This window comes from Manis javanica, chromosome 4 (assembly GCF_040802235.1).
Source record: "Manis javanica isolate MJ-LG chromosome 4, MJ_LKY, whole genome shotgun sequence".
NCBI classification, from domain to species: domain Eukaryota; kingdom Metazoa; phylum Chordata; class Mammalia; order Pholidota; family Manidae; genus Manis; species Manis javanica.
This window is the reverse complement of record NC_133159.1, coordinates 42223328-42251222: the sequence shown is the minus strand read 5'-3', so window position 1 is coordinate 42251222 and position 27895 is coordinate 42223328. Positions and strand designations below refer to the sequence as shown.

The following is a 27895-nucleotide window of genomic DNA, read 5'->3' as shown; positions in this document are numbered from 1 at the left end:
TAAAATGGCAAAGATCAAGGATAAAGACAGACTTTTAAAAGCATCTAGAGAGAGAAAAAAGATCACATACAAAGGAAAACCCATAAGGCTATCATTAGACATCTCAACAGAAACCTTACAGTCCAGAAGGGAGTAGTATGACATATTTAATGCAATGAAACAGAAGGGCCTTGAACCAATAATACTCTACCCTGCAAGGTTATCATTTAAATTTGAAGGAGGGAGTAAATAATTTTCAGATAAACAAGCTGAGAGAATTTACCTCCAACAAACCACCTCTACAGTGGATTTTGGAGGGACTGCTATAGATGAAAGTATTCCTAAGGCTAAAAACCTGCTACCAAGGGAAATAAAACCACAGTAAAGTAAAACAATTAATTACTAAGCAGATGCAAAATCAAATCAACTACCTGTAAAGTCAATCAAGAGATAGACAAAGAGTACAGAATATGATCCCTAATATATAAAGAATGGAGGAGGAAGAAAAAGGCGGAAAAAGAAAAAAGGTAATAGCATACTAAATAGTAAAGTTAGACTGTTAGATAGTAATGAAGTTAGCCTTGTACCTTTGGTAACCAAGAATCTAAGGCCTGTAGTGGCAATAACTACCTATCTATTAATAATCACCCTAAACGTAAATGGTCTGAATGCACCAATCAAAAGACATAGAGTCACTGAATGGATAAAAAAACAAGACCCACATATATGCTGCCTACAAGAGACTCACTTCAAACCCAAAGACATACACAGACTGAAAGTAAAGGGATGGAAAAAGATATTTCATGCAATGACTAGGGAGGAAAAAGCAGGAGTTGTAGTACTTGTATCAGACAAAATAGACTTCAAAACAAAGAAAGTCACAAGAGAAAAAGAAGGACATTACATAATGATAAAGTGGTCAGTCCAACAAGAGATATAACCATTATAAATATCTATGCACCCAACACAGGATCACCTATATATGTGAAACAAATACTAAAAGAATTAGGGGGGAAATAGAATGCAATGTATTCATTCTAGAAGACTTAGACACTCACTCCAAAGGACAGATCAACCAGACAGGAAATAAGTAAAGAGACAGAGGCACTGAGAAACACATTAGAGCATATAGACTTAATGGACATCTACAGAACACTTCATCCAAAAGCAACAGGATATACATTCTTCTCAAGTGCACATGGAACATTTTCAAGAATAGATCATATACTAAGCCAAAAAAAGAGCCTCAGTGAATTCAAAAAGATTGAAATGATACTAACCAGCTTCTAAAAACACAAAGGTATGAAACTAGAAATAAATTATGCAAAGAAAATGAAAAAGCCCACAAACACATGAAGGCTTAATAACATGCTCCTAAATAATCAATGGATCAATGACCAAATAAAAACGGAAATCAAGCAATACATGGAGACAAATGACAACAATTATTCAGCACCCCAAAATCTGTGGGGTGCAGCAAAGGCTGTGCTAAGAGGGAAGTATATTGCAATACAAGCCTACCACAGGAAAGAAGAACAATCCCGAATGAACAGTGTAAACTCACAATTAACGAACTTAGAAAAAGAAGAACAAATGAGACCCAAAGTCAGTAAAAGGATATAATGAAGATTAGAGCAGAAACAAATAAAATTGAGAAGAATAAAATAATAGAAAAAAAAAAGCAGGAGCTGGTTCTTTGAGAAAATAAAACAGATAAACCCCTAGCAAGACTTATCAAGAAAAAAACCAGTCTACACACATAAAGAGAGTCAGAAATGAGAACGGAAAAATCACTATGGACACCACAGAAATACAAAGAATTATTAGAGAATACTATGAAAAATTATATGCTAGCAGACTCAGAGACTCCAAGAAGGAACTAGTGGTTACCAAATGGGAGGGAGTGATAAGGTGACTATGGGGTATAATATTTAGTATACATGGTGTGGGGGATCACAGGTAAAACAATTTAGCACAGAGAAGGCAAATACTGGATCTGTGGCATCTTGCTGCACTGATGGACAGTAACTGCATTGGGGTATGGGTGGGGACTTGATGGTATGGGTGAATGTGGTAGCCACATTGTTTCTTCATGTGAAACCTTTATGAGAGTGTGTATCACTAATACCTTTAAAAAATTAATTTAAAAAAATAAACACATACACACACAAAAATTGTATGCTAACAAACTGCACAACCTAGAAGAAATGGGCAACTTTCTAGAAAAATACAACATTCCAAGATCGACCAAGGAAGAAACAGAAAATCTGAATAGACCAATTACTAAGAAGGAAATTGAACTGGTAATAAAAAAATGAAGAACAAAAACCCTGCACCAGATAGTATCACTGCTGAATTTTATCAAACATTTAGTGAAGACATAATACCCATCCTCCTTAAAGTTTTCCAAAAAGTAGAAGAGGGAATACTCCCAAACTCATTATACAAGGCCAGCATCACTCTAATACCAAAACCAGGCAAAGGCACCACAAAAAAAGAAAATTATAGACCAATATCCCTGATGAACATAGATGCAAAAATACTCAACAAAATATTAGCAAACCGATTTCAAAAAGATCATTCATCATGATCAAGTGGGATTAATCCCAGGGATGCAAGGATGGTACAACATTCAAAAATCCATCAACAGCATCCACTACATCAACAAAAAGAAGGACAAAACCCAGATGATCACAACTAGAGATGCCAAAAAAGCATTCAACAAAATTCAACATCCATTTATGATAAAAACTCTTGACAAAATGGGCATAAAGGGCAAGTACCTCAACATAATAAAGGCCATATATGACAAACCCACAGCCAACATCATACTTAATAGTGAGAAGACGAAAGCTTTTCCTTTAAGATAGGGAACAAGAAAAGGATGCCCACTCTCCCCTAACTTATTCAACATAGTTCTGGAGGTCCTAGCCACAGCAATCAGACAACACAAAGAAATAAAAGGCATCCAGATTGGCAAGGAAGAAGTCAAACTGTCCCTGTTTGCAGATTACATGATATTATACATAAAAATCCCTAAAAAATACACTCCAAAAGTACTAGATCTAATATCTGAATTCAGCAAAGTTGCAGGATACAAAATTAATACACAGAAATGTTGCATTCTTTACACTAATGATGAACTAGCAGAAAGAGAAAAAAAGAAAACAATTCCATTCACAATTGTATAAAAAAGAATTAAATACCGAGGAATAAACCTAATCAAGGAAGTGAAAGACCGATACTCTGAAAACTACAACACTCACAAGCAAAATTAAAGAAACCAATAAATGGAAACACATCCTGCCCTCATGCATAGAAAGAATCAACATTGTCAAAATTGCCATCCTGCCTAAAGCAATCTACAGATTCAATGCAATCCCTATCAAAATACCAACAGAAATTCCTCAGTGAACTGGTTCTAAAATTCATCATGGAACCACAAAAGACCCCAAATAGCCAAAGCAATTCTGAGAGGGAAGGGTAAAGCTGGGGTGTTACACTCCCTGACTTGAAGCTCTACTACAAAGCCACAGTAATGAAGACAATTGGTACTGGGACAAGAACAGACCCATGGACCAATGGAACAGAACAGAGAGCCCAGATGTATGGTTAGTTAATATATGATTAAGGAGAAATGGATATACAATGGAGAAACAACAGCCTCTTCAACAAATGGTGTGGGCAAAATTGAACAACTACATGTAAGAGAATGAAACTGGATTACTGTCTAACCTCATACAAAAAAGTAAACTCAAAATGGATCAAACATCTGAATGTAAGTCAGGAAACCATAAAACTCTTAGAAGAAAACATAGGCAAAAGTCTCTAGAATACAAACATGAGCAACTTTGTCCTGAACACATCTCCTTCGGGAAGGGAAACAAAATAAAAAATGAACAAATAGGACTACAAAGGACACCATCAGCAGAACAAAAAGGCATCCATCCTACAGCACAGCAGAATATATTTGTAAATGACATATCTGACAAGGGGCTAACATCCAAAATACATAAAGAATTCACATACCACAACAATAAAAAGCAAATAACCCGATTAAAAAATGGGCAGAGGATATGAAGAAACAGTTCTCCATAGAAGAAATTCAGATGGTCAACAGGCACGTGAAAACATGCTCCACATCACTAGTTATCAGGGAAATACAAATTAAAACCACAATGAGGTATCACCACACACCAGTTACGATGGCCAACATTGAAAAGACTAGGAACAACAAATGCTAGTGAGGATGCAGAGAAACGGGAACCCTCCTACAGTGCTGGTAGGAATGTAAATTAGTTCAACCATTGTGGAAAGCAATATGGAGGTTCCTCAGAAAACTAAAAATAGAAATTCCATTTGACCCAGGAACTCCACTCCTAGGAATTTACGCAAAGAAAACAACCTCTCAGATTCAAAAACACATATGCACTCCTATGTTTATCACAATACTATTTACAATTGCCAAGATATGGAAGCAACCAAAGGGTCCATGAGTAGATGAATGAATAAAGAAGATGTGGTACATATGTACAATGGAATACTATTCAGCCATAAGGATCAAACAAATCCTACCATTTGCGACAATATGGATGGAGCTAGAGAGTATTATGCTCAGTGAAATAAGTCAGGCAAATGCCAAATGATTTCCCTCATTTGTGGTGTATAAGAATGAAGCAAAACTGAAGGAACAAAATAGCAGCAGACCCACAGACTCCAAGAAGGGACTACTGGTTACGAAAGGGGAGGAGTGGGTGAGGTGGGTGGGGAGGGAGGAAGAAGAGGATTGTGGGGTATCATGATTGGTACACATTGTCTATGTCAGGTCATGGGGAAGACAGTATAGCTCAGAGAAGACAAATAAGGACTCTGTGGCATCTTACTACAATGATGCACAGTGACTGCAATGGGATATGGGGGGAGACTTGATAACAAGGGTGAATGTAATAACCACATTGTTTTTCTTTTGAAACCTTCATAAGAGTGTGTGTCAATAATACCTGAATAAAAAAATAAATAACAGAGGGGCGGAGCCAACATGGTGGCATGAGTACGACAGTGGGAATCTCATCCCAAAAACATATATATTTTTGAAAATACAACAAATACAACTAATCCTAAAAGAGAGACCAGAAGACACAGGACAACAGCCAGACTGCATCCACACATGAGAGAGCTCAGAGCCTGGTGAAAGGGGTAAGATACAAGACCCGGCCCAGCAGGACCGGAGCACACCTCCCCCCAGCTCGCGGAGGGAGGGAGAGGGAGCCCAGGACTGCTAAACACACAGACCCAGCCACCCGCACCAGAGTGCAGCCACAGTGTATGCGTGGAGGGCTGGAAACTAGGGAAATAGGGCAGCAAGACCTCTGAGCGGGTTCCGAAGCTGATGCCCCTGTGACAAAGAAAAGCAAGTGCTTTTTGAAAGTCTTAAAGGGACAGGGACATAACAACTGGACGGAACCAACAAAGGTCACAGCCCAGTGGCTGGAAATTACAGGGAAAACCGGGCACACTAACCCCCTGGGCAACAGCTCTGAGACCCCTCATGGAGGTAAACAGCCAAACAGCCCCCCCGGTCCATTACTCCTATGGGTTCTGCGAAAGCAGAGAAACAGCCTAAGACATGCCCCACCTACAGAAAGGGAGCTTCCTCCATACTGGCTGGGCAAGACACAAAGACCCAGCCTACACGCAATTACCCAACACAAGCCACTAGGGGTTGCAGTTCTCCCAGTAAAGAAAGGCCAGTAGCAAGTGAAAAGTTTGGCTCTCCCAGCTGACAGTCAATAGCACCTGTCAACATTAAAAGGCAAAAATATATGATCCAGACAAGACTAACCCAGACAGCTTCGGCATCTGCTACATCTTCCCCTGAGAAGGAACCTGGGGAGACAGATTTAACCAGTCTTCCTGAAAAAGAATTCAAAACAAAAGTCATAAACATGCTGATGGACTTGCAGAGAAATATGCAAGAACTAAGGAAGGAGAATACAGAAAAAAAACAAGCTCTGGAAGGACTTCAAAACAGAATGGACGAGATGCAAGAGACCATCAATGGACTAGAAAACAGAGAACAGAAACGCAGAGAAGCTGATGCAGAGAGAGAGAAAAGGTTCTCCAGGAATGAAAGAATGCTAAGAGAGCTGAGTGACCAATCGAAACGGAACAATATCCGCATTATAGAGGTACCAGAAGAAGAAGAGAGAGAAAAAGGGATAGAAAGTGTCTTTGAAGAAATAATTGCCGAAAACTTCCCCAAACTAGGAGAAGAAATGGCCTCTCAGACCACAGAGGTACACAGAACTCCCATGACAAGGGATCCAAGGAGGGCAACACCAAGAAACATAATAATTAAAATGGCAAAGATCAAAGACAAGGACAAAGAATTAAAGGCAGCCAGAGAGAAAAAAAAGGTTACCTACAAAGGAAAACCCATCAGGCTATCATCAGAATTCTCAACAGAAACCTTACAGGCCAGAAGAGAATGGCATGATATCCCTAATGCAATGAAACAGAAGGGCCTCGAACCAAGACTACTATATCCAGAACGAATATCATTTAAGTATGAAGGAGGGATTAAACAATTCCCAGACAAGCAAAAGTTGAGGGAATTTGCCTCCCACAAACAACCTCTACAGGGCATCCTACAGGGACAGTTCTAGATTGGAGCACTCCTAAAAAGAGCACAGAACAAACCACCCAACATATGAAGAAGGGAGGAGGAGGAATAAGAAGGGAGAGAAATAAAGAATCATCAGACCACGTCTATAATAGCTCAACAAGCGAGTTAAGTTAGACAGTAAAATAGTAAAGAGGCTAACCCTGAACTTTTGGTAACCACAAACTTAAGGCCTGCAATGGCAATAAGTTCATACCTCTCAATAATCACCCTAACTGTAAATGGACTGAATGCACCAATCAAAAGACAGAGAGTAATAGAATGGATAAAAAGCAAGATCCATCCAAATGCTGCTTACAAGAGACTCACCTCAAACCCAAAGACATGCACAGACTTAAAGTCAAGGAATGGAAAAAGATATTTCCTGCAAACAACAGAGAGAAGAAAGGAGGTGCTGCAATTATCGTATCAGACAAAACAGACTTCAAAATAAAGGAAGTAACAGAAGACAAAGAAGGACATTACATAATGATAAAGGGCTCAGTCCAACAAGAGGATATAACCATTATAAATATATAGGCACCCAATACAGGAGCACCAACATACCTGAAACAAATACTAACAGAACTAAAGGAGGAAATAGAATGCAATGCATTCATTCTAGGAGACTTCAACATACAACTCACTACAAAGGACAGATCCACCAGACAGAAAATAAGTAAGGACACAGAAGCACTGAACAACACACTAGAACAGATGGACAAAATAGACATCTACAGAACTCTACATCCAAAAGCAACAGGATACACATTCTTTTCAAGTGCACATGGAACATTCTCCAGAATAGATCACATACTAGGCCACAAAAAGAGCCTCAATAAATTCCAAAAGATTGAAATCCTACCAACCAACTTTTCAGACCACAAAGGCATAGAACCAGAAATAATTAAAAAGCTCACAAACACATGGAGGCTTCACAACACGCTCCTAAATAATCAATGGATCAATGACCAAATCAAAATGGAGATCCAGCAATATATGGAAACAAACAACAACAACACTAAGCCCCAACTACTGAGGGACACAGCAAAAGCAGTCTTAAGAGGAAAGTATATAGCAATCCAAGCATATTTAAAAAAGAAAGAACAATCCCAAATAAATGGTCTAATGTCAAAAATATCGAAATTGGAAAAAGAAGAACAAATGAGGCCTAAGGTCAACAGAAGGAGGGACATATAATAAAGATCAGAGAAGAAATAAATAAAATTGAGAAGAACAAAACAATAGCAAAAATCAATGAAACCAAGATCTGGTTCTTTGAGAAACTACACAAAATAGATAAGCCTCTAGCCAGACTTATTAAGAGGAAAAGAGAGTCAACACAAATCAACAGTATCAGAAACGAGGAAGGAAAAATCATGATGGACCCCACAGAAATACAAAGAATTATTGGTAAGTACTATGAAAACCTATATGCTAACAAGCTGGGAAACCTAGAAGAAATGGAAAACTTCCTAGAAAAATACAACTTTCCAAGACTGACCAAGAAAGAAACAGAAATTCTAAATAGACCAATTACCAGCAACGAAATTGGAAGCGGAAATCAAAAAACTACCAAAGAACAAAACCCACAGACCAGATGGATTCACCTCGGAATTTTATCAGACATACAGGGAAGACATAATACCCATTCTCCTAAAAGTTTTCCAAAAAATAGAAGAGGAGGGGATACTCCCAAACTCATTCAATGAAGCTAACATCACCCTAATACCAAAACCAGGCAAAGAACCCACCAAAAAAGAATACAACAGTACAATATCCCTAATGAATGTAGATGCAAAAATACTCAACAAAATATTAGCAAACCGAATTAAAAAATACATCAAACTGGTCATACATCATGACCAAGTGGGATTCATCCCAGGGATGCAAGGATGGTACAACATTCGAAAGTCCATCAACATCATCCACCACATCAACAAAAAGAAAGACAAAAACCACATGATCATCTCCATAGATGCTGAAAAAGCATTTGACAAAATTCAACATCCATTCATGATAAAAACTGTCAACAAAATGGGAATAGAGGGAAAGTACCTCAACATAATAAAGGCCATCTATGATAAACCCATAGCCAACAACATACTGAACAGCGAGAAGCTGAAAGCTTTTCCTCTGAGATCGGGAACCAGACAGGGATGTGCACTCTCCCCACTGTTATTTAACATAGTACTGGAGGTCCTAGCCATGGCAATTAGACAAAACAAAGAAATACAAGGTAAAAAAGAAGTTAAACTGTCACTATTTGCAGATGACATGATACTCTACATAAAAAACCAAAAAGACTCCACCGCAAAATTACTAGAACTGATATCAAAATACAGCAAAGTTGCAGGATACAAAATCAACACACAGAAATCTGTGGCTTTCCTATACACTAACAATGAACCAAAAGAAAGAGAAATCACGAAAACAACTCCATTCACAATTGCATCAAAAAAAATAAAATACCTAGGAATAAAACTAACCAAAGAAGTGAAAGACTTATACTCTGAAAACTACAAGCCACTCTTAAGAGAAATTAAAGGGGACACTAACAGATGGAAACTCATCCCATGCTTGTGGCTAGGAAGAATTAATATCGTCAAAATGGCCATCCTGCCCAAAGCAATATACAGATTTGATGCAATCCCTATGAAACTACCAGCAACATTCTTCAATGAACTGGAACAAATAATTCAAAAATTCATATGGAAACACCAAAGACCCCGAATAGCCAAAGCAATCCTGAGAAAGAAGAATAAAGTAGGGGGGATCTCACTCCCCAACTTCAAGCTCTACTATAAAGCCATAGTAATCAAGGCAATTTGGTACTGGCACAAGAACAGAGCCACAGACCAGTGGAACAGATTAGAGACTCCAGACATTAACCAAAACATATATGGTCAATTAATATTTGATAAAGGAGCCATGGACATACAATGGGGAAATGACAGTCTCTTCAACAGATGGTGCTGGCAGAACTGGACAGCTACATGTAGGAGAATGAAACTGGACTATTGCCTAACCCCATATATGAAAGTAAACTCAAAATGGATCGAAGACCTGAATGTAAGTCATGAAACCATTAAACTCTTGGAAAAAAACATAGGCAAAAACCTCTTAGACATAAACATGAGTGACCTCTTCTTGAACACATCTCCTCAGGCAAGGAAAACAACAGCAAAAATGAACAAGTGGGACTATATTAAGCTGAAAATCTTCTGTATAGCAAAAGATACCATCAATAGAACATAAAGGAACCCTACAGTATGGGAGAATATATTTGAAAATGACAGATCTGATAAAGGCTTGATGTCCAGAATATATAAAGAGCTCACACGCCTCAACAAACAAAAAACAAATAACCCAATTAAAAAATGGGCAGAGGAACTAAACAGATAGTTTTCTAAAAAGAAATATGGATCACCAACAGACACATGAAAAGATGCTCCACATCGCTAATTATCAGAGAAATGCAAATTAAAACTACAATGAGGTATCACCTCACACCAGTAAGGATGGCTGCCATCCAAAAGACAAACAATAGCAAATGTTGACAAGCCTGTGGAGAAAGGGGAACCCTCCTTCACTGCTGGTGGGAATGTAAATTAGTTCAACCATTGTGGAAAGCAGTATGGAGGTACATCAAAATGCTCAAAACAGACTTACCATTTGACCCAGGAATTCCACTCCTAGGAATTTACCCTAAGAACGCAGCAATCAAGTTTGAGAAAGACAGATGCACCCCTATGTTTACCACAGTACTATTTACAATAGCCAAGAATTGGAAGCAACCTAAATGTCCATTGATAGATGAATGGATAAAGAAGATGTGGTACATATACACAATGGAATACTACTCAGCCATAAGAAAAGGGCAAATCCTAGCATTTGCAGCAACATGGATGGAGCTGGAGGGTATTATGCTCAGCGAAATAAGCCAAGTGGAGAAAGAGAAATACCAAATGATTTCACTCATCTGTGGAGTATAAGAACAAAGGAAAAACTGAATGAACAAAACAGCAACAGAATCACAGAACTCAAGAATGGACTAACAGGTACCAAAGGGAAAAGGACTGGGGAGGATGGGTGCGTAGGGAGGGAGAAGGGGGGGGAGAAGGGGGATATTAAGATTAGCATGCATGGGGGGGTGGGAGAAAGGGGGGGCTGTACAACACAGAGAAGACAAGTAGTGATTCTACAACATTTTGCTATACTGATGGACAGTGACTGTAAAGGAGTTTATAGGGGGGACCTGGTATAGGGGAGAGCCTAGTAAACCTAATATTCATTATGTAAGTGTAGATTAATGTTAACAAAAAAAAAAAGCAGTTCCTGTGTGCTGACCTCCAATGAGTTCTACACAATGGTATAAAGGGCATATAAAAGTGTAGGCAAAGGGTCTGTTTGTGTTTATACAGAGGATGAAAGCTTAATTTGGCTACCCAGAAAATGAACTAAGGTATGATATGAAAAAGAACTTCCAACATCAGCACTCTCTGGAAGACTCATACCAGAAGAGGATGATCAAAAAACCCCAAAAAAGATCCACGTGCTGCTACAGGTGTAGATGCACTCATCCCACCGATTCCTGGACTTGCCATGGGAATGAAGGAGATATCTAAGCTGGCTTGTGCATACAGTAAAACAACAAATTGGCTGGATCTATACTGTTGGAACTCAACCAAGAATTAGGAGAAGTGCAAATTGTAGTGCTCTAAAGTCTTACAACTACATACTATTTACTGTTAAAAGAAGATATGGGATGTGAACAGTCCCCAGGAATGGGTTGTTTTAATTTGTCTGATTTCTCTCAGACTGTTCAAGTTCAGTTGGACAATACCCACCATATCATAGATAAGTTTTCACAAATGCCTAAGGTGCCTAACTGGTTTTCTTGGTTTCACTGGAGATGGCTGGTAATTGTAAGTCTGCTTTGGTTATGTAGCTGTATTCCTATTATGTTAATATGTGTGCGCAAGTTAGTGAGTAGTTTAAAACCTATACATGCTTAAGTTACTCTACAAGAAGATATGTCAAAGAAATAATCAATCTTCCCATGTTTTCTTCCGCCTGCTACTTCTATAGCTTTTCTTCTTCCTTCCTAATTACAACCCTTAAATAGAATTTGTGCCTCATATCGAATTTACAGTGTATCACAATTCTTCCAAGTGGTAAAGATACCTCAAGACAAATGCTGGGCTAGAAGCCACAGGGCATAAATATACGAAGAAGTAAAAAACTAACCTTTTCAAACAATAAGGCTTCTCTCTCACTTACCAACTTTACATTTCCCTGTACGGCTCCAGAAGATGACTGGTTACCCAGAGACGGGTAAGATTCCTCAAGGGAGGAACCACCTAAGACAGGCACAGTTGCAGGGGGGCCATCAGGTGAGAAATTGGGGATCAACAGAGGTGAGGCTTAGAACCTCACCCCCCCGTTTTGAGAGAAATCTTCTGTATCTGTGGATATTTTGTTGCCCTTGTCTAGCTTGGATTAATACTTAGTCTATAGGCAGAGACCTGATCATCTACTTTTGCCCTCTTACAGCACTAAATTATGTTTTCTACCTTTATCTTGCATCTACCTACCACCTCAGCATTTTATTAAAAATAATAATAACAATAATAACAATAATAAGGGAGAAATGTGGGATTCACATATAAATCAAGTATAAAAATCAAACGAATATTCATATTTGAACTGATTGTTTATAGTTCATAATGCATGATCAAAACCGAAAGTTTCTGTGAAGACTACCCTTGTACTGTTCACCATGTAACTTATTCACTATGTAAGAATTTGTTCTCCATGTAAGAACTTGTTCATTATGCTTCAGAAGATTGGAGACTGAAGAAAACTAGGCTTAGGGTGGATTAATGATTGTGCATTGAGCATTGACTCCCCTATACAGAATTTTATTGTTGATAACAACCATTTGATCAATAAATAGGAGGGATACTCTCACAAAAAAAAAAAAAGTACACATTTCCAATTGTAAAATAAATAAGTAACTGGGATGTAATATATAGCATAAGGAATATAGTCAAAATATTGTAACAACTTGGTATGGTGATCGCTGGTACCTAGAATTATCATGTATATAAATGTTGAATCACTGTGTTGTACACCTGAAACTAATGTAATACTGTGTCAACTAACCTTCAATAAAAAATAATTATTTAAAAAATAAATGAATAAATAAATAAATACTAAATAAATGTGAAAAATAAACTAATTTTTCCATAGTAGCATTTATTGATTCTTCCACAAGCAAATGAAGACGCAAGGTATTTTATACCAGCAGACTTCTAAATGGATATTTTGGAAGTTAAGTTATTTTTGCCATAAGAATCTTGAAGGATCACGGGAAGATAGCGGTGTGAGGAGTTCAGAGGAAATCTCCTCCCCAAAACATATATATTTATGAAAATACAATAAATACAACTATTCCAAAAAGAGACACCAGTGGATGCAGTACAACAGCCAGGATACATCTACATCTCTGAGAACTCAACATCACACGAAGGGGGTAAGACAGAAGACGCAGCCAGGTGGACCCGAACGCTCCCCCACCCCAGAAACCGGCGGAAAGAAAGGAGTCGGAACGGGGAGGGAGCGAAAGCCCAGGACTGCTAAACAACCAGCTCTAGAAATCCGCACCAGGAGCGCAGTTACAAGGTGCATGGGGTGCTGGATATTAGAGAAACGGAAAAACAAAACCTGTGGGCAGGTCCCCACAACCGGCACCCCCAAGACAAAAGAACAGCGAATGCTTTCTTCAAGTCTTAAAGACACAGGGACCCCATAGCTGGACGAAGTCGTCCCGGCACAATTAAACAGCAGCTGGGAATCCCAGGCACCCTAAACCCCGGGGAGGCAGTGCATCTCTGAAGCCCCTCATGGCACTAAGCAGCCTGTCAATTGTTCCTCCAACTGGCATGGACCCCGACACCGGCCCAGTAGTGGGAGAGTGGTAGCGCGTGCCGGGGGCAGCTGAGCTGGAAGGGAACAGGAGCAGATCAGGTACGCCAATGGTGCCACAGGAGACCAGGAGAGGCTCGTGTGAGCCTGCAGCAACGGCACCTAAACAGCCCGGGTATGGCTGATGCACACCAGCAGCACTGGAGCCAGAGGAGCCCGGTAGAGGCCCGCAAGGGAGAGCCCCACATGCACCTGCAGCGAAGCCAGAGGGAGCAGGCATACTTCCAGCAGCCAACCAGAATCCCAGCCCAACGCACAGCCACCCAGGCCAGACCCAAAGACCACTGCTGGTACACAGCTGACCGGCAGGGGTGCCACTATCATGAAGGAGCGCACCTGGTGTGCCTGTCACTCCCCGCAAGGCTCCTAACTGCTCTAACGGAGACCGCGCCCACAGCAGTATAGGAACTAACCCAGTGGCTGCTCCAGGAGTGTGGGTAACCGACAAAGGCAGTGGAGAAGGGCAAGGCATCCAGCAAGCAGGAAAGGACTTTCCTCTCCCAGCTGATACACCCACAACCTACCTAGAGCCAATGCTATCACCGTGAAAAGGCAACAAAATTTAGTCCAGTCCAAGACAGTTCAGACAACACCTGAGAGAGGAGTTGCAGAGACAGACCTAACCAGTCTCCCTGAAAAAGAATTGAAAATAAAAATCATAAACATGCTGACAGAGATGCAGAGAAATACACAAGAGCTAAGGGATGAAGTCCGGAGGGAGATTACAGACATCCAGAGGGAGATGACAGAGTGAAACAAACTTTCAAAGGATTTATAAGCAGAATGGATAAGATACAAGAGGCCACTGATGAAATAGAAACAAGAGAACAGGAACGCATAGAAGCTGACGCAGAGATAAAAGAATCTCCAGGAATGAAACAATATTAAGAGAACAATATCCACATTATAGGGGTACCAGAAGAAGAGGAGAGAGAAAAAGGGATAGAAAGTGTCTTTGAAAAAATAATTGCTGAGAACTTCCCCAAACTAGGGGAGAAAATAGTTGCTCAGACTATGGAGGAACACAGAACTCCCGAGAGACAGGACCCAAAGAGGACAACACCAAGACACATAATAATTAAAATGGCAAAGATCAAGGACAAGGACAGAGTTGTAAAGGCAGCCAGAGAGAGAAAAAAGGTCACCCACAAAGGAAAACCCATCAGGCTATCATCAGACTTCTCAACAGAAACCTTACAGGGCAGAAGAGAATGGCATGATATATTTAATGCAATGAAACAGAAGGGCCTTGAACCAACGATACTATATCCAGCATGATTATCATTTAAATCAGAAGGATGGATTAAACAATTCCCAGACAAGCAAAAGTTAAGGGAATTTGCCTCCCAAAAAACACCTCTACAGGGTATCTTAGAGGGACTGCTCCAGATGGGAGCACTCCTAAAAAGAGCACAGAACAAAACACCCCACATATGAAGAATGCAGGAGGAGAAATAAGAAGGGAGAGAAATAATCATCAGGCTGCCATTATAATAGCTCAATAACTGAGTTAAGTTAGACAGTAAGGTAGTAAACAAGTGAAGCTTGACTCTTTGGTAACCATGAATCTAAAGCCTGCAATGGCAACAAATACATAACTTTCAATAATCACCCTAAATGTAAATGGAATGAATGCACCAATCAAAACACACAGAGTGATAGAATGGATAAAAAAGCAAGACCCATCTATATGCTGCTTATAAGAGACTCACCTCAAACCCAAACACATGCACAGATTAAAAGTCAAGGGATGGAAAAAGATATTTCATGCAAACAACAGGGAGAAAAAAGCAGGTGTTGTAATACTAGCATCAGACAAAATGAACTTAAAAATAAAGAAAGTAACGAGATAAAGAAGGACATTACATAATGATAAAGGGCTCAGTTCAAAAAGAGGATATAACCATTATAAACATATATGCACCCAATACAGGAGCACCAATATATGTGAAACAAACACTAATAGAATTAAAGGAGGAAATACAACGCAATGCACTCATTTTGGGAGACTTTAACACACGACTCACTCCAAAGTACAGATCCACCAGACAGAAAATAAGTAAGGACACACAGGCACTGAACAACACACTAGAACAGATCGACCTAATAAATATCTATAGAACTCAATATCCAAAAGCAACAGGATATACATTCTTCTCAAGTGCATATGGGACATTCTCCAGAATAGACCACATACTAGCCCACAAAAAGAGCCTCAGTAAATTCCAAAAGATTGAAATCCTACCAACCAACTTTTCAGACCACAAAGGTATAAAACTAGAAACAAATTGTTAAAAGAAAGCAAAAAGGCTCACAAACACATGGAGGCTTAACAACATGCTCCTAAATAATCAATGGATCAATGACCAAATTAAAATGGGGATCCAGCAATATATGGAAACAAGTGACAACAACACAAAGCCCCAACTTCTGTGGGACGCAGCAAAAGCAGTCTTAAGAGGAAAGTATATAGCAATCCAGGCATATTTAAAGAAGAACAATCCTAAATTAATACTCTAATGGCACAATTATTGAAATTGGAAAAAGAAAAACAAATGATGCCTAAGGTCAGCAGATGCAGGGACATAATAAAGACCAGAGAAGAAATAAATAAAATTGAGAAGAACAAAACAATAGAAAAAATCAATGAAACCAAGAGCTGGTTCTTCGAGAAACTACACAAAATAGATAAGCCTCTAGCCAGACTTATTAAGAGAAAAAGAGAGTCAACACACATCAACAGAATCAGAAACGAGAAAGGAAAAATCACAACAGACCCCACAGAAATACAAAGAATTATTAGAGAATACTATGAAAACCTATATGCTAACAAACTGGAAAACCTAGAAGAAATGGACAACTTCCTAGAAAAATACAACCTTCCAAGATTGACCCAGAAAGAAACAGAAAATCTAAACAGACCGAATACCTGTAACGAAAATGAATCAGTAATCAAAAAACTACCAAGGAAAAAAACCTCCAGGGTAGATGGATTTACCTCAGAATTTTACCAGACATACAGAGAAGACATAATACCCATTCTCCTTAAAGCTTTCCAAAAAATAGAGGAGGGAATACTCCAAAACTCATTCTATGAAGCCAACATCACCCTAATACCAAAACCAGGTAAAGACACCCACCAAAAAAGAAAACTACAGAAGAACAATATCCCTGATAAACGTAGATGCAAAAATACTCATCGAAATATTAGCAAACCGAAATCAAAAATACATCAAGAGGATTACACACCATCACCAAGTGGGATTCATCCCAGGGATGCAAGGATAGTACAACATTCGAAAATCCATCAACATCATCCACCACATCAACAAAAAGAAGGACAAAAACCACATGATCATCTCCATAGATGCTGAAAAAGCATTTAACAAAATTCAATATCCATTCATGATAAAAACTCTCAACAAAATAGGCATAGAGGGCAAGCACCTCAAGATAATAAAGGCCGTATATGATAAACCAACAGCTAACATCATAATGAACAGTGAGAGGCTGAAAGCTTTTGCTCTGAGATAGGATCAAGACAGAGATGCCCACTCTCCCCACTGTTATTCAACATAGTACTGGAGGTCCTAACCATGGCAATCAGACAAAAAAAAGAAATACAAGGAATCCAGATTGGTAAAGAAGAAGTTAAACTGTCACTATTTGCAGATGACATGCTTTTGTACATAAAAAACCCTAAAGACTCCACTCCAAAACTACTAGAACTAATATAAGAATTCAGCGAAGTTGCAGGATACAAAATTAACACACAGAAATCTGTGGCTTACCTATACACTAACAATAAAGTAATAGAAACAGAAATCAGGAAAACAATTCCATTCACAATAGCATCAAAAAGAATAAGATACCTAGGAATAAACCTAACCAAGGAAGTGAAAGTCCTATACCCTGAAAACTATAAGACACTCTTAAGAGAAATTAAAGAGGTCACTAATAAATGGAAACTCATCCCATGCTCCTGGCTAGGAAGAATTAATATCGGGAAAATGGCCATCCTACCCAAAGCAATATACAGATTTGATGCCAACCCTATCAAATTACCAACAGTATTCTTCAATGAACTGGAATAGTTAAAAAATTCATATGGAACCGCCAAAGACCCTGAATAGCCAAAGAAATCCTGAGAAGGAAGAAAAGAGTGCGGGTGATCTCGCTCCCCAACTTCAAGTCCTACTACAAAGCCACAGTAATCAAGACAATTTGGTACTGGCACAAGAACAGAGCCACAGACCACTGGAACAGAATAGAGACTCCAGACCTTAACCCAAACATATATGGAAATTAATATATGATAAAGGAGCCATGGACATACAATGGGGAAATGACAGTCTCTTCAACAGATGGTGCTGGCAAAACTGGACAGCTATATGTAAGAGAATTAAACTGGATCCCTGCCTAACCCCATATAAAAAAGTAAATTCAAAATGGATCAAAGACCTGAATGTAAGTCATGAAACCATAAAACTCTGAGAAAAGGACATACACAAAAATCTCTTGAACATAAACATAAGTGACTTCTTCATGAACATATCTCCCCGATCAAGGGGAACAAAGGCAAAAATGAAGAAATGGGACTAGACCAAGCTAAAAAGCTTCTGTACAGCAAAGGACACCATCAATAGAACAAAAAGGTATCCTACACTATGGGAGAATATATTCATAAATGAAAGATTCAATAAAGGATTGACATCCAAAATATATAAAGAACTCACGCACCTCCAGAAACAAAAAGCAAATAATCCAATGAAAAAATGGGTAGAGGAGCTGAATACAGAGTTCTCTAAAGAAGAAATACAGATGGCCAACAGGCACATGAAAAGATGCTCCACATCGCTAATCATTAGAGAAATGCAAATTTAAACCACAATGAGACATCACCTCACACCAGTAAGGATCGCCATCATCGACAAGACAAACAGCAAATGTTGTCAAGGTTGTGCAGAAAGGGGAACCCTTCTACACTGCTGATGGGAATGTAAATTAGTTCAACCATTGTCAAAAGCAGTATTGAGGGTCCTCAAAATGCTCAAAATAGGAATACCATTTGACCCAGGAATTCCACTTCTAGGAATTTACCCTAAGAATGCAGCACTCCAGGTTGAAAAAGACAGATGCACCCCTATGTTCATTGCTACACTGTTTACAATAGCCAAGATATGGAAACAACCTAAATGTCCATCAGTAGATGAATGCATAAAGATATGGTACATATACACAATGGAATATTACTCAGCCATAAGAAAAAAGTGACTCTACCATTTGCAACAATATGGATGGAGCTAGAGGGTATTATGCTCAGTGAAATAAGTCAGGCGGAGAAAGACAAGTACCAAATGATTTCATATGTGGAGTATAAGAACAAAGGAAAACTGAAGGAACAAAACAGCAGCAGAATCACAGAACCCAAGAATGGACTAACAGTTACCAAAGGGAGAGGGACTGGGGACGATGGGTGGGAAGGGAGGGATAAGGGCAGGGAAAAAGAAAGAGGGCATTACGATTAGCATGTATAGTATGTGGGGGGCACGGGGAGGGCTATGCAACACAGAGAAGACAAGTAGTGATTTTACAGTATTTTACTACACAGATGGACAGTGACTGTGAAGGGGTATGTGGGGGGACTTGGTGAAGGGGGACCCTAGTAAACATAATGTTCTTCATGTAATTGTAGATTAATGATATCAAAAGAAAAAAGAAAAAAGAAAAAAGTGGAAAAAAAATGGCTTCTCAAAGCGAAAAAAAAAAAGGATGAGAAGTCATTTATGCAGCTTAGAAAAGAAAAATGCCTATTCCAAATTACACAGTAAGTGGCTGCACAGGCAAAATTTTATGAATTCCTTCCCCTGCAATCATGCTAATCTGGACTTTTCTGTTATTTCAAAGAAAACAATCAATTGGCCACAGTAGCATTTCAAAATCCAGTGCCAATTAACAGCACATAATATCTTTCCTTTATTTATTTATTTATTTTTTTTACCATGAAAAGCCATAGTCTGAAGGAGTCGATCAGCCACCTCCTGTGGAAATACTCCAGGTTCCTGTAGGCACAACGTTCCATCTTGTCTTGCTGAACAGAACTTCTCAAGGTGAGTAGTCAGGAAATTCAAGCAGATATCAAGTAAGGAATACGGAGATGCCTCCTCCTTAGAGCCCAAGAAAAAACATAAAAGGAACACAAAACCCATTAGGTTAGCTACCAGAAAAGTATAGAACAAAACATTCATTTACTCACTCATTAAGAATTTTTATTCAGTATCTACCATATGCTAGAAGTGTTAGGCAGTGGAAATAAAACATGTGACCCATGTTCTCAAGAAGGAGGTGAAAAATATTTAAACAAATATTTATATAAAGTCTATTAAGTACTATATTGGATAGACTTATTGGATAGAATGTAAAACATTAACAGTCAAAGTAGGTCAGAGAAGACCTCAAAGGCACAGCAGGTTAATTTTCCTAAATTACCACCCATAACTCTCCCCTGCTCAAACCTTCAATTGACTTCCAAGGGCCTTAAGACAAAAGACAAATTTCTGAAATTGTTAGATTAATACCTAAGTCCTCCCAGAATCTAGCCCTAATTTACTTTCCAACTTCATCTCCCCCACAATTTCCATCTGAACCTGATAGTTCAAATATGATAAGTATATTTGGGTAAAAGAATTTACTATAGCTGTTAGCAACTTCAAAATATAAAAAGATTGCCCCAAATATTCCAGTGTGAGGGATGAAAAAATAATCAAATAAGCACAAAGATTTAAGTGTCAGGGTTTTATAGGAATAAATACTCTAAATGTCCCCAACAAAACAATTAAAATATAACTATAGTCGCTACCATCCATTACATGCTGCCTAAGTGACTATGCTGTTTTATATGAATTATCTACCATTTCATTTATTCCTCAATCTTATTTTTATTATTATTATTTTTTATTTTATCATTAAACTACAATTACATGAAGAACATTATGTTTACTAGGCTCTCCCCTATACCAAGTCCCCCCCACAAACACCATTCCAGTCAATGTCCATCACCGAAGATGTTGTAGAATCACTACTTGTCTTCTCTGTGTTGCACAGCCATCCCCTTTCCTCCCCCCCACATTGCACATGCTAATCGTAATATACCCTTTCTTCTTCCCCACCCTTATCCCTCTCTTCCCTCCCATTCTCCCCAGTCCCTTTCCCTTTGGTAACTGTTAGTCCATTCTTGGGTTCTGCAATTCTGCTGCTGTTTTGTTCCTTCAGTTTTTCTTTGTTCTTATACTCCACATATGAGTGAAATCATTTGGTATTTGTCTTTTTCTGCTTGGTTTATTTCACTGAGCGTAATACCCTCTAGCTCCATCCATGCTGTTGTGAATGGTACAATCTGTTTTCTTCTTATCGCTGAATAATATTCCATTGTGTATAAGTACCACATCTTCTTTATCCATTCATCTACTGATGGACACTTAGGTTGCTTCCATATCTTGGATATTGTAAATAGTGCAGCAATAAACATAGGGGTGCATTTGTCTTTTTCAACCTGGAGTGCTGCATTCTTAGGGTAAATTCCTAGAAGTGTAATTCTTCGGTCAAATGGTATTTCTATTTTCAGCATTCTGAGGAACCTCAATACTGCTTTCCACAATGGTTGAACTAATTTACATTACCACCAGCAATGTAGGAGGGTTCCCCTTTCTCCACAACCTTGTGAACATTTGTTGCTCTTTGTCATTTTGATGATGGCTTTCCTTACTGGTGTGAGGTGATATGTCATTGTGGTTTTAATTTGCATTTCTCTGATGATTAGCGATGTGGAGCATCTTTTCATGCGTATGCTGGCCATCTGAATTTCTTCTTTGGAGAACTGTCTGCTCATCTCCTCTGCCCATTCTTTAATTGGATTATTTGTTTTTTGTTTGTTGAGGTGCGTGAGCTCTTTATATATTTTGTATGTCAAGCCTTTATCGGATCTGTCATTTATGAATATATTCTCCCATACTGTAGGGTACTTTTTTGTTCTATTGATGGTGTCCTTTGCTGTACAGAAGCTTTTCAGCTTGATATAGTCCCACTTGTTCATTTTTGCTTTGGTTTCCCTTGCCCGGGGAGATATGTTCATGAAGAAGTCACTCATGCTTCTGTCCAAGAGATTTTCGCATATGTTTTTTTCTAAGAGTTTTATGGTTTCATCAATTACATTCAGGTCTTTGATCCACTTCAAATTTACTTTTGTGTATGGGGTTAGACAGTGATCCAGTTTCATTCTCTTACATGTATCTGTCCAGTTCTGCCAGCACCATCTGTTGAAGAGACTGTCATTTCCCCATTGTATGTCCATGGCTCCTTTATCATATATTAATTGACCATATATGTTTCAGTTAATGTCTAGAGTCTCTGTTCTGTTCCACTGGTCTGTGGCTCTGTTTTTGTGCCAGTACCAAGCTGTCTTGATTACTGTGGCTTTGTTGTAGAGCTTGAAGTTGGGGAGCAAGATCCCTCCCCCCCCCACTTTATTCTTCCTTCTCAGGATTGCTTTGGCTATTCAGGGTCTTTGGTGTTTCCATATGAATTTTTGAACTATTTGTTGTAGTTCGTTGAAGAATGTTGTTGGTAATTTGATGAGATTGCATCAAATCTGTATATTTCTTTGGGCAGGATAGTCATTTTGATTATATTAATTCTTCCTAGCCAGGAGCATGGGATGAGTTTCCATTTTTTTAGTGCCCTGTTTAATTTCTCTTCAGAGTGTTTTATAGTTTTCAGGGTAAAGGTCTTTCACTTCTTTGGTTAGGTTTATTCCTAGGCATTTTATTCTTTTTGATGCAATTGTGAATGGAATTGTGTTCCTGATTTCTCTTTCTATTGGTTCATTGTTAGTGTATAGGAAAGCCACAGATTTCTGTGTGTTAATTTTGTATCCTGCAACTTTGTGGTATTCCGATATCAGTTCTAGTAGTTTTGGAGTGGAGTCTTTAGGGTTTTTTATGTACAATATCATGTCATCTGCAAAGAGTGACCATTTAACTTCTTCTTTACCAATCTGAATTATTTGTATTTCTTTGTTTTGTCTAATTGCCATGGCTAGGACCTCCAGAACTATGTTAAATAACAGTGGGGGGACTGCACATACCTGCCTTGTTCCCAATCTCACAGGAGAAGCTTTCAGTTTCTCGCTGTTCATATGATGTTAGCTGTGGATTTATCATATATGGCCTTAATTATGTTGAGGTATTTGCCCTCTATACCCATTTTGTTGAGAGTTTTTACCATGAATGGATGTTGAATTTTTTCAAATGCTTTTTCAGCATCTTTGGAAATGATCATGTGGTTTTTGTCCTTCTTTTTGTTGATGTGGTGGATGATGTTGATGGATTTTCAAATGTTGTATCATCCTTGCATCCCTGTGATGGACCCCACTTGGTCCTGGTGTATGATACTTTTGATATATTTTTGAATTCAGATTCCTAACATTTTGTTGAGTATTTTTGCATCTACATTCATCAGGGATATTGGTCTGTAATTTTCTTTTTTTGTGGTGCCTTTGCCTGGTTTTGGTATTAGGGTGATGTTGGCTCCATAGAATGAGTTTGGGAGTATTCCCTCCTCTTCTATTTTTTGGAAAACTTTAAGGAGAATGGGTATTATGTCTTTTCTGTATGTCTGATAAAATTCCGAGTTAAATCCATCTGCCCTGGGGGTTTTATTCTTGGGTGGTTTTTTGATTACTGCTTCAATATCTTTGCTCATAACTGGTTTGTTTAAATTTTGTGTTTCTTCCTTGGTCCGGCTGGAAAGGTTGTATTTTTCTAGGAAGTTGTCCATTTCTTCTAGGTTTTCCCGCTTGTTAGCATATAGGTGTTCATATTAGTCTCTAATAATTCTTTTTATTTCTGTGGAGTCTGTCATGATTTTTCCTTTTTTGTTTTTGGTTCAGTTGATGTGTTGATTCTCTTTCTCTCTTAATAAGTTTGGCTAGAGGCTTATCCATTTTGTTTATTTTCTCAACAAACCAGCTCTTGGTTTCATTGTTTTTTTTCTATTGTTTTATTCTTCTCTATTTTGTTTATTTCTTCTCTGAACTTTATTATGTCCCTCTTTCTGCTGACTTTAGGCCTCATTTGTTCTTCTTTTTCTAATTTTGATAATTGTGATATTAGACTATTCATTTGGGATTATTCTCCCTTCTTTAAGTATGCCTCTTAAGACTGCTTTCGCTACATCCCACAGAAGTTGGGGCTTTGTGTTGTTGTTATCATTTGTTTTCATATATTCCTTGATCTCTATTTTAATTTGCTCGTTGATCTATTGATCATTTAGGAGTATTTGTTAAGGCTCCTTGTGTTTGTGAACCATTTTGTTTTCTTTGGACAATTTATTTCTAGTTTTATATCTTTGTGGTCTGAGAAGTTGGTTGGTAGAATTTTAATCTTTGGATTTTACTGAGACTCTTTTTGTCACCCAGTATGTGGTCTATTCTGGGGAATGTTCCATGGGCACTTGAGAAGAATGTGTATCCTGTTGCTTTTGGATGTAGAGTTCTATAGATGTCTATTAGATCCATCTGTTCTAGTGTGTTGTTCAGTGCCTCCGTGTTCTTACTCTTTTTCTATCTAGTGGATCTATCCTTTGGAGTGACTGGAGTGTTGAAGTCTCCTAAAATGAATTCACTGACAGATTACTGGAATTAAAGGTGGCGGCGTGAGAGGAGAGACAGAGGCTTCCTCATAAAACTGGATACAAGTAGAAAATATAGTTGGCACAAGTAATCCTGAGAGAGCAACAGGAAAGAGGACTGCACCAGACTTCATAAACCTGAAGAAAAGAAAAGACCTCACCGAATGCGGTAATGTACCAGAGCTGTGGCTCCGTGGGACCCGAGCCCTTCCCCCATCCCAGCTCACTGGTGGGAGGAAGAAAAACAGAGCAGGGAGGGAGTGGAAGGCTTCGGACTACGGAATACCTAGTTCCGGAGATCTGCTCTGGGAACACAAACCTACATTTCATGGTTCTTTCAGGAGACTCGCATGACTACTGGGTTGGAAAGTTAATACAGTCAGAGTTCCTGGGGAGACTGGAATTCCGGCTGCTTGTGGAAAGCAGGGATCCATATCTGGCTGCTCTGGGACAAAAACTTACACCTGTGTGACCGGCCAACTGGCTCAGCCAGTGGAGACAGGCACAGCAGACGGAGGCAGGGAACCACTCTTTCCTCCCCCCAGGTACCAGTACGGTTCCCCTGTGACCACCGACATTGCTTCAGGGGCTGAGCAGCTCCACAATAGAGCTTCTGGACACTAGATGGCACCATATACAAACATGAAATGCCAAAAGAACCTTCTTCAGAGAAAAATTATTAATACAACTCACGAGAAAGATTTAAATGATATGGATCTCATGACTCTTCCTGAAAGGGAGTTCAAAATAAAAATCATCAAAATTCTAATGGAGGTACGGAAAGACATCCATGAACTCAGGAATGAATTCAGGTCGGAGACCCAATCATTGAAGAGCACGATGGATGGCTTTAAAAGTAGGTTGGATATGGTGTAGGAGACAATAAATGAAATAGAAACTAGAGAAGAGGAATACAAAGAAGCTGAGGCACAGAGAGAAAACATGGTCTCTGAAAATGAAAGAATATTGAGAGAACTGTGACCAATCCAAGCAGAAAAATATTCGCATTATTGGGATACCAGAAAAAGAAGAGTGAGAGAAAGGAATAGAAAGTGTCTGAGGAGGTAGTTGCTGAAAACTTCCCCAATCTGGGATCCACAGATCTCCCAACACAAGGGACACAAGGAAGACAACACCAAGACACATAGTAATTAAAATGGGAAAGATCAAGGATAAGGACAGACTGTTAAAAGCAGCCAGAAACAGAAATAAGATCACATAGAAAGGAAAGCCCATCAGGCTAACATCAGACTTCTCAGCAGAAACCTACAGGCCAGAAGGGAATGGCATGATGTATTTAATGCCATGAAGCAGAAGGGAGTGGAACCAAGATTACTTTATCCGGGAAGATTATCATTTAAATTTGAAGGAGGGATTAAACAGTTTCCAGATAAGCAAAAGCTGAGAGAATTTACCTCCCACAAACCATCTCTACAGTCTATTTTGGAGGGACTGCTATAGACGGAAGTGTTCCTAAGATTGAATAGCTGTCACCAGAGGTAATAAAACCACAGTAAGGAAAGTAGAACAGCTAATTATGAAGCAAATGCAAAATTAAATTAACTATCCCAAAAGTCAATCAAGGGATAGACAAGAAGTACAGAATTAGATACTTAATATATAAAGAATGAAGGAGGAAAAAAAATGAGAAATAGAAAAGAACCTTTAGATTGTGTTTGTAAGAGCATACTAAGTGAGTTAAGTTAGAAATGTTCTTCATGTAATTGTAGATTAATGATAATAAAATGAATTTAAAAAACAGATCTAATAAATACATAAATAAATAAATAAAAGATGCGTTGCATTCTATTTCGTGTTTTATTTCTGTTACTATATGTTTCACATATGCTGGTGCTCCTGTGTTGGGTGCATATATATTTATAATGGTTATATCCTCTTATTGGACTGAGCCCTTTATCATTATGTAATGTCCTTCTTTATCTCTTGTGACTTTCTTTGTTTTGAAGTCTATTTTGTTTGATACTAGTACTGCTACACCTGCTTTTTTCTACCTGTTGTTTGCATGAAATCTTTTCCCATCCCTTGACTTTTTGTCTGTGTGTGTCTTTAGGTTTGACTTGAGTTTCTTCTAAGCAGCATATAGATGGGTCTTGCTTTTTTATCCATTCTATTACTCTGTGTCTTTTGATTGGTGCATTCAGTCCATTTACATTTAGGGTGATTATTGAAAGATATGTGCTATTGCCATTGCAGGCTTTAGATTCGTGGTTACCAAAGGTTCAAGGTTAACTTCTTTACTGTCTAACTGTCTAACTTAACTCACTTATTGAGCTGTTATAAACACTGTCTGGTGATTATTTATCTCCCTACTTATTCCTCCTTCTTCATTCTTTATATGTTGGGTGTTTCATTCTGTGCTCTTTTGTGTTTCCTTTAACTGCTTTTGTGGGTAGTTTATTTTATTTTTTGCCTTTAGTTAGTATTTGGTTGGTCTGCTTTCTTTGCTGTGATTTTATTTTCTCTGGTGATATTCAGTCTTAGGAGTGCTCCCATCTAGAGCAGTCCCTCTAAAATACCCTGTAGAGGTGGTTTGTGGGAGGCAAATTCTCTCAACTTTTGCTTGTCTGGGAATTGTTTAATCCCTCCTTCAGATTTGAATGATAATCATGCTGGATACAGTATTCTTGGTTCAAGGCCCTTCTGTTTCATTGCATTAAATATATCATGCCATTCTTTCCTGGCCTATAAGGTTTCTGTTGAGAAGTCTGATGATAGCCTGGTGGGTTTTCCTTTGTAGGTGACCTTTTTCCTTTCTGTAGCTGCCTTTACAACTCTGTCCTTGTCCTTGATCTTTGCCATTTTAATTATTATGTGTCTTGGTGTTGTCCTCCTCGGGTCCCTTCTGTTGGGAGTTCTGTGTACTTCTGTGGTCTGATTGATTATTTCCTCCCCCAGTTTGGGGAAGTTTTCAGCCATTATTTCTTCAAAGATACTTTCTATCCCTTCTTCTCTCTCTTCTTCTTCTGGTACTCGTATAGTGCGGATATTGTTCCTTTTGGATTGGTCACACAGTTCTCTTAATATTGTTTCATTCCTTGAGTTCTTTTTATCTCTCTCTACATCAGCTTCTATGCATTCCTATTCTCTGGTTTCTATTCCATCAATGGCCTCTTGCATCTTATCCATTCTGCTTCTAATTACTTCCAGAGACTGTTTCATTTCTGTAATCTCGCTCCAGATGTCATCTCTTAGCTCTTGTGTATTTCTCTGCAGCTCCGTCAGTATGGTTATGACCTTTATTTTGAATTATTTTTCATGAAGATTGGTTAGGTCTATCTTCTTCTCAGGGGTTGACTATGTGATTTCGGTCTTTATCAAATTCTTTTGCCTTTTCCTGGCGATAGAGGTAGTTGTGTGGGGCTGGCGCTTTTTGTCGGTTGGGGGAACGTCCCTTCTTGCTGGTTTGTGGCCTTCCTCTCCTGGGAGAACAGCAACCTCTAACGGCTTGTGCTGGGCAGCTGCACACAGATGTGGCCTCTGATTCTTGCCTTGCTGCTCTGGAGTTAAGCTCTGCGGTTGCTGTGGAGTAAAGTTCCATGGTTTCTATGGGTGTGGCTG

At 38.8% G+C, this 27895-nt stretch overlaps 1 protein-coding gene across 5 annotated transcripts in view; it reads right to left on the bottom strand.

Moving 5' to 3' along the window:
- ZYG11B (zyg-11 family member B, cell cycle regulator) overlaps positions 1-27895 on the bottom strand; it is a 143120-nt gene that overhangs the window by 66176 nt on the left and 49049 nt on the right. For 4 of the 5 annotated variants that reach the window (XR_012130165.1, XM_073233942.1, XM_073233943.1 and 1 more), the window contains one exon: positions 19632-19797. Coding sequence is in view for 3 of the 5 variants with exons in the window: in XM_073233942.1 (XP_073090043.1) it covers positions 19632-19797 (166 nt within the window). In the remaining 2 variants the exon portion in view is untranslated. Of the gene's footprint in view, positions 1-19631; positions 19798-27895 lie in introns of those variants that run through there. The other variant, XM_037021824.2, reaches the window with a different exon arrangement.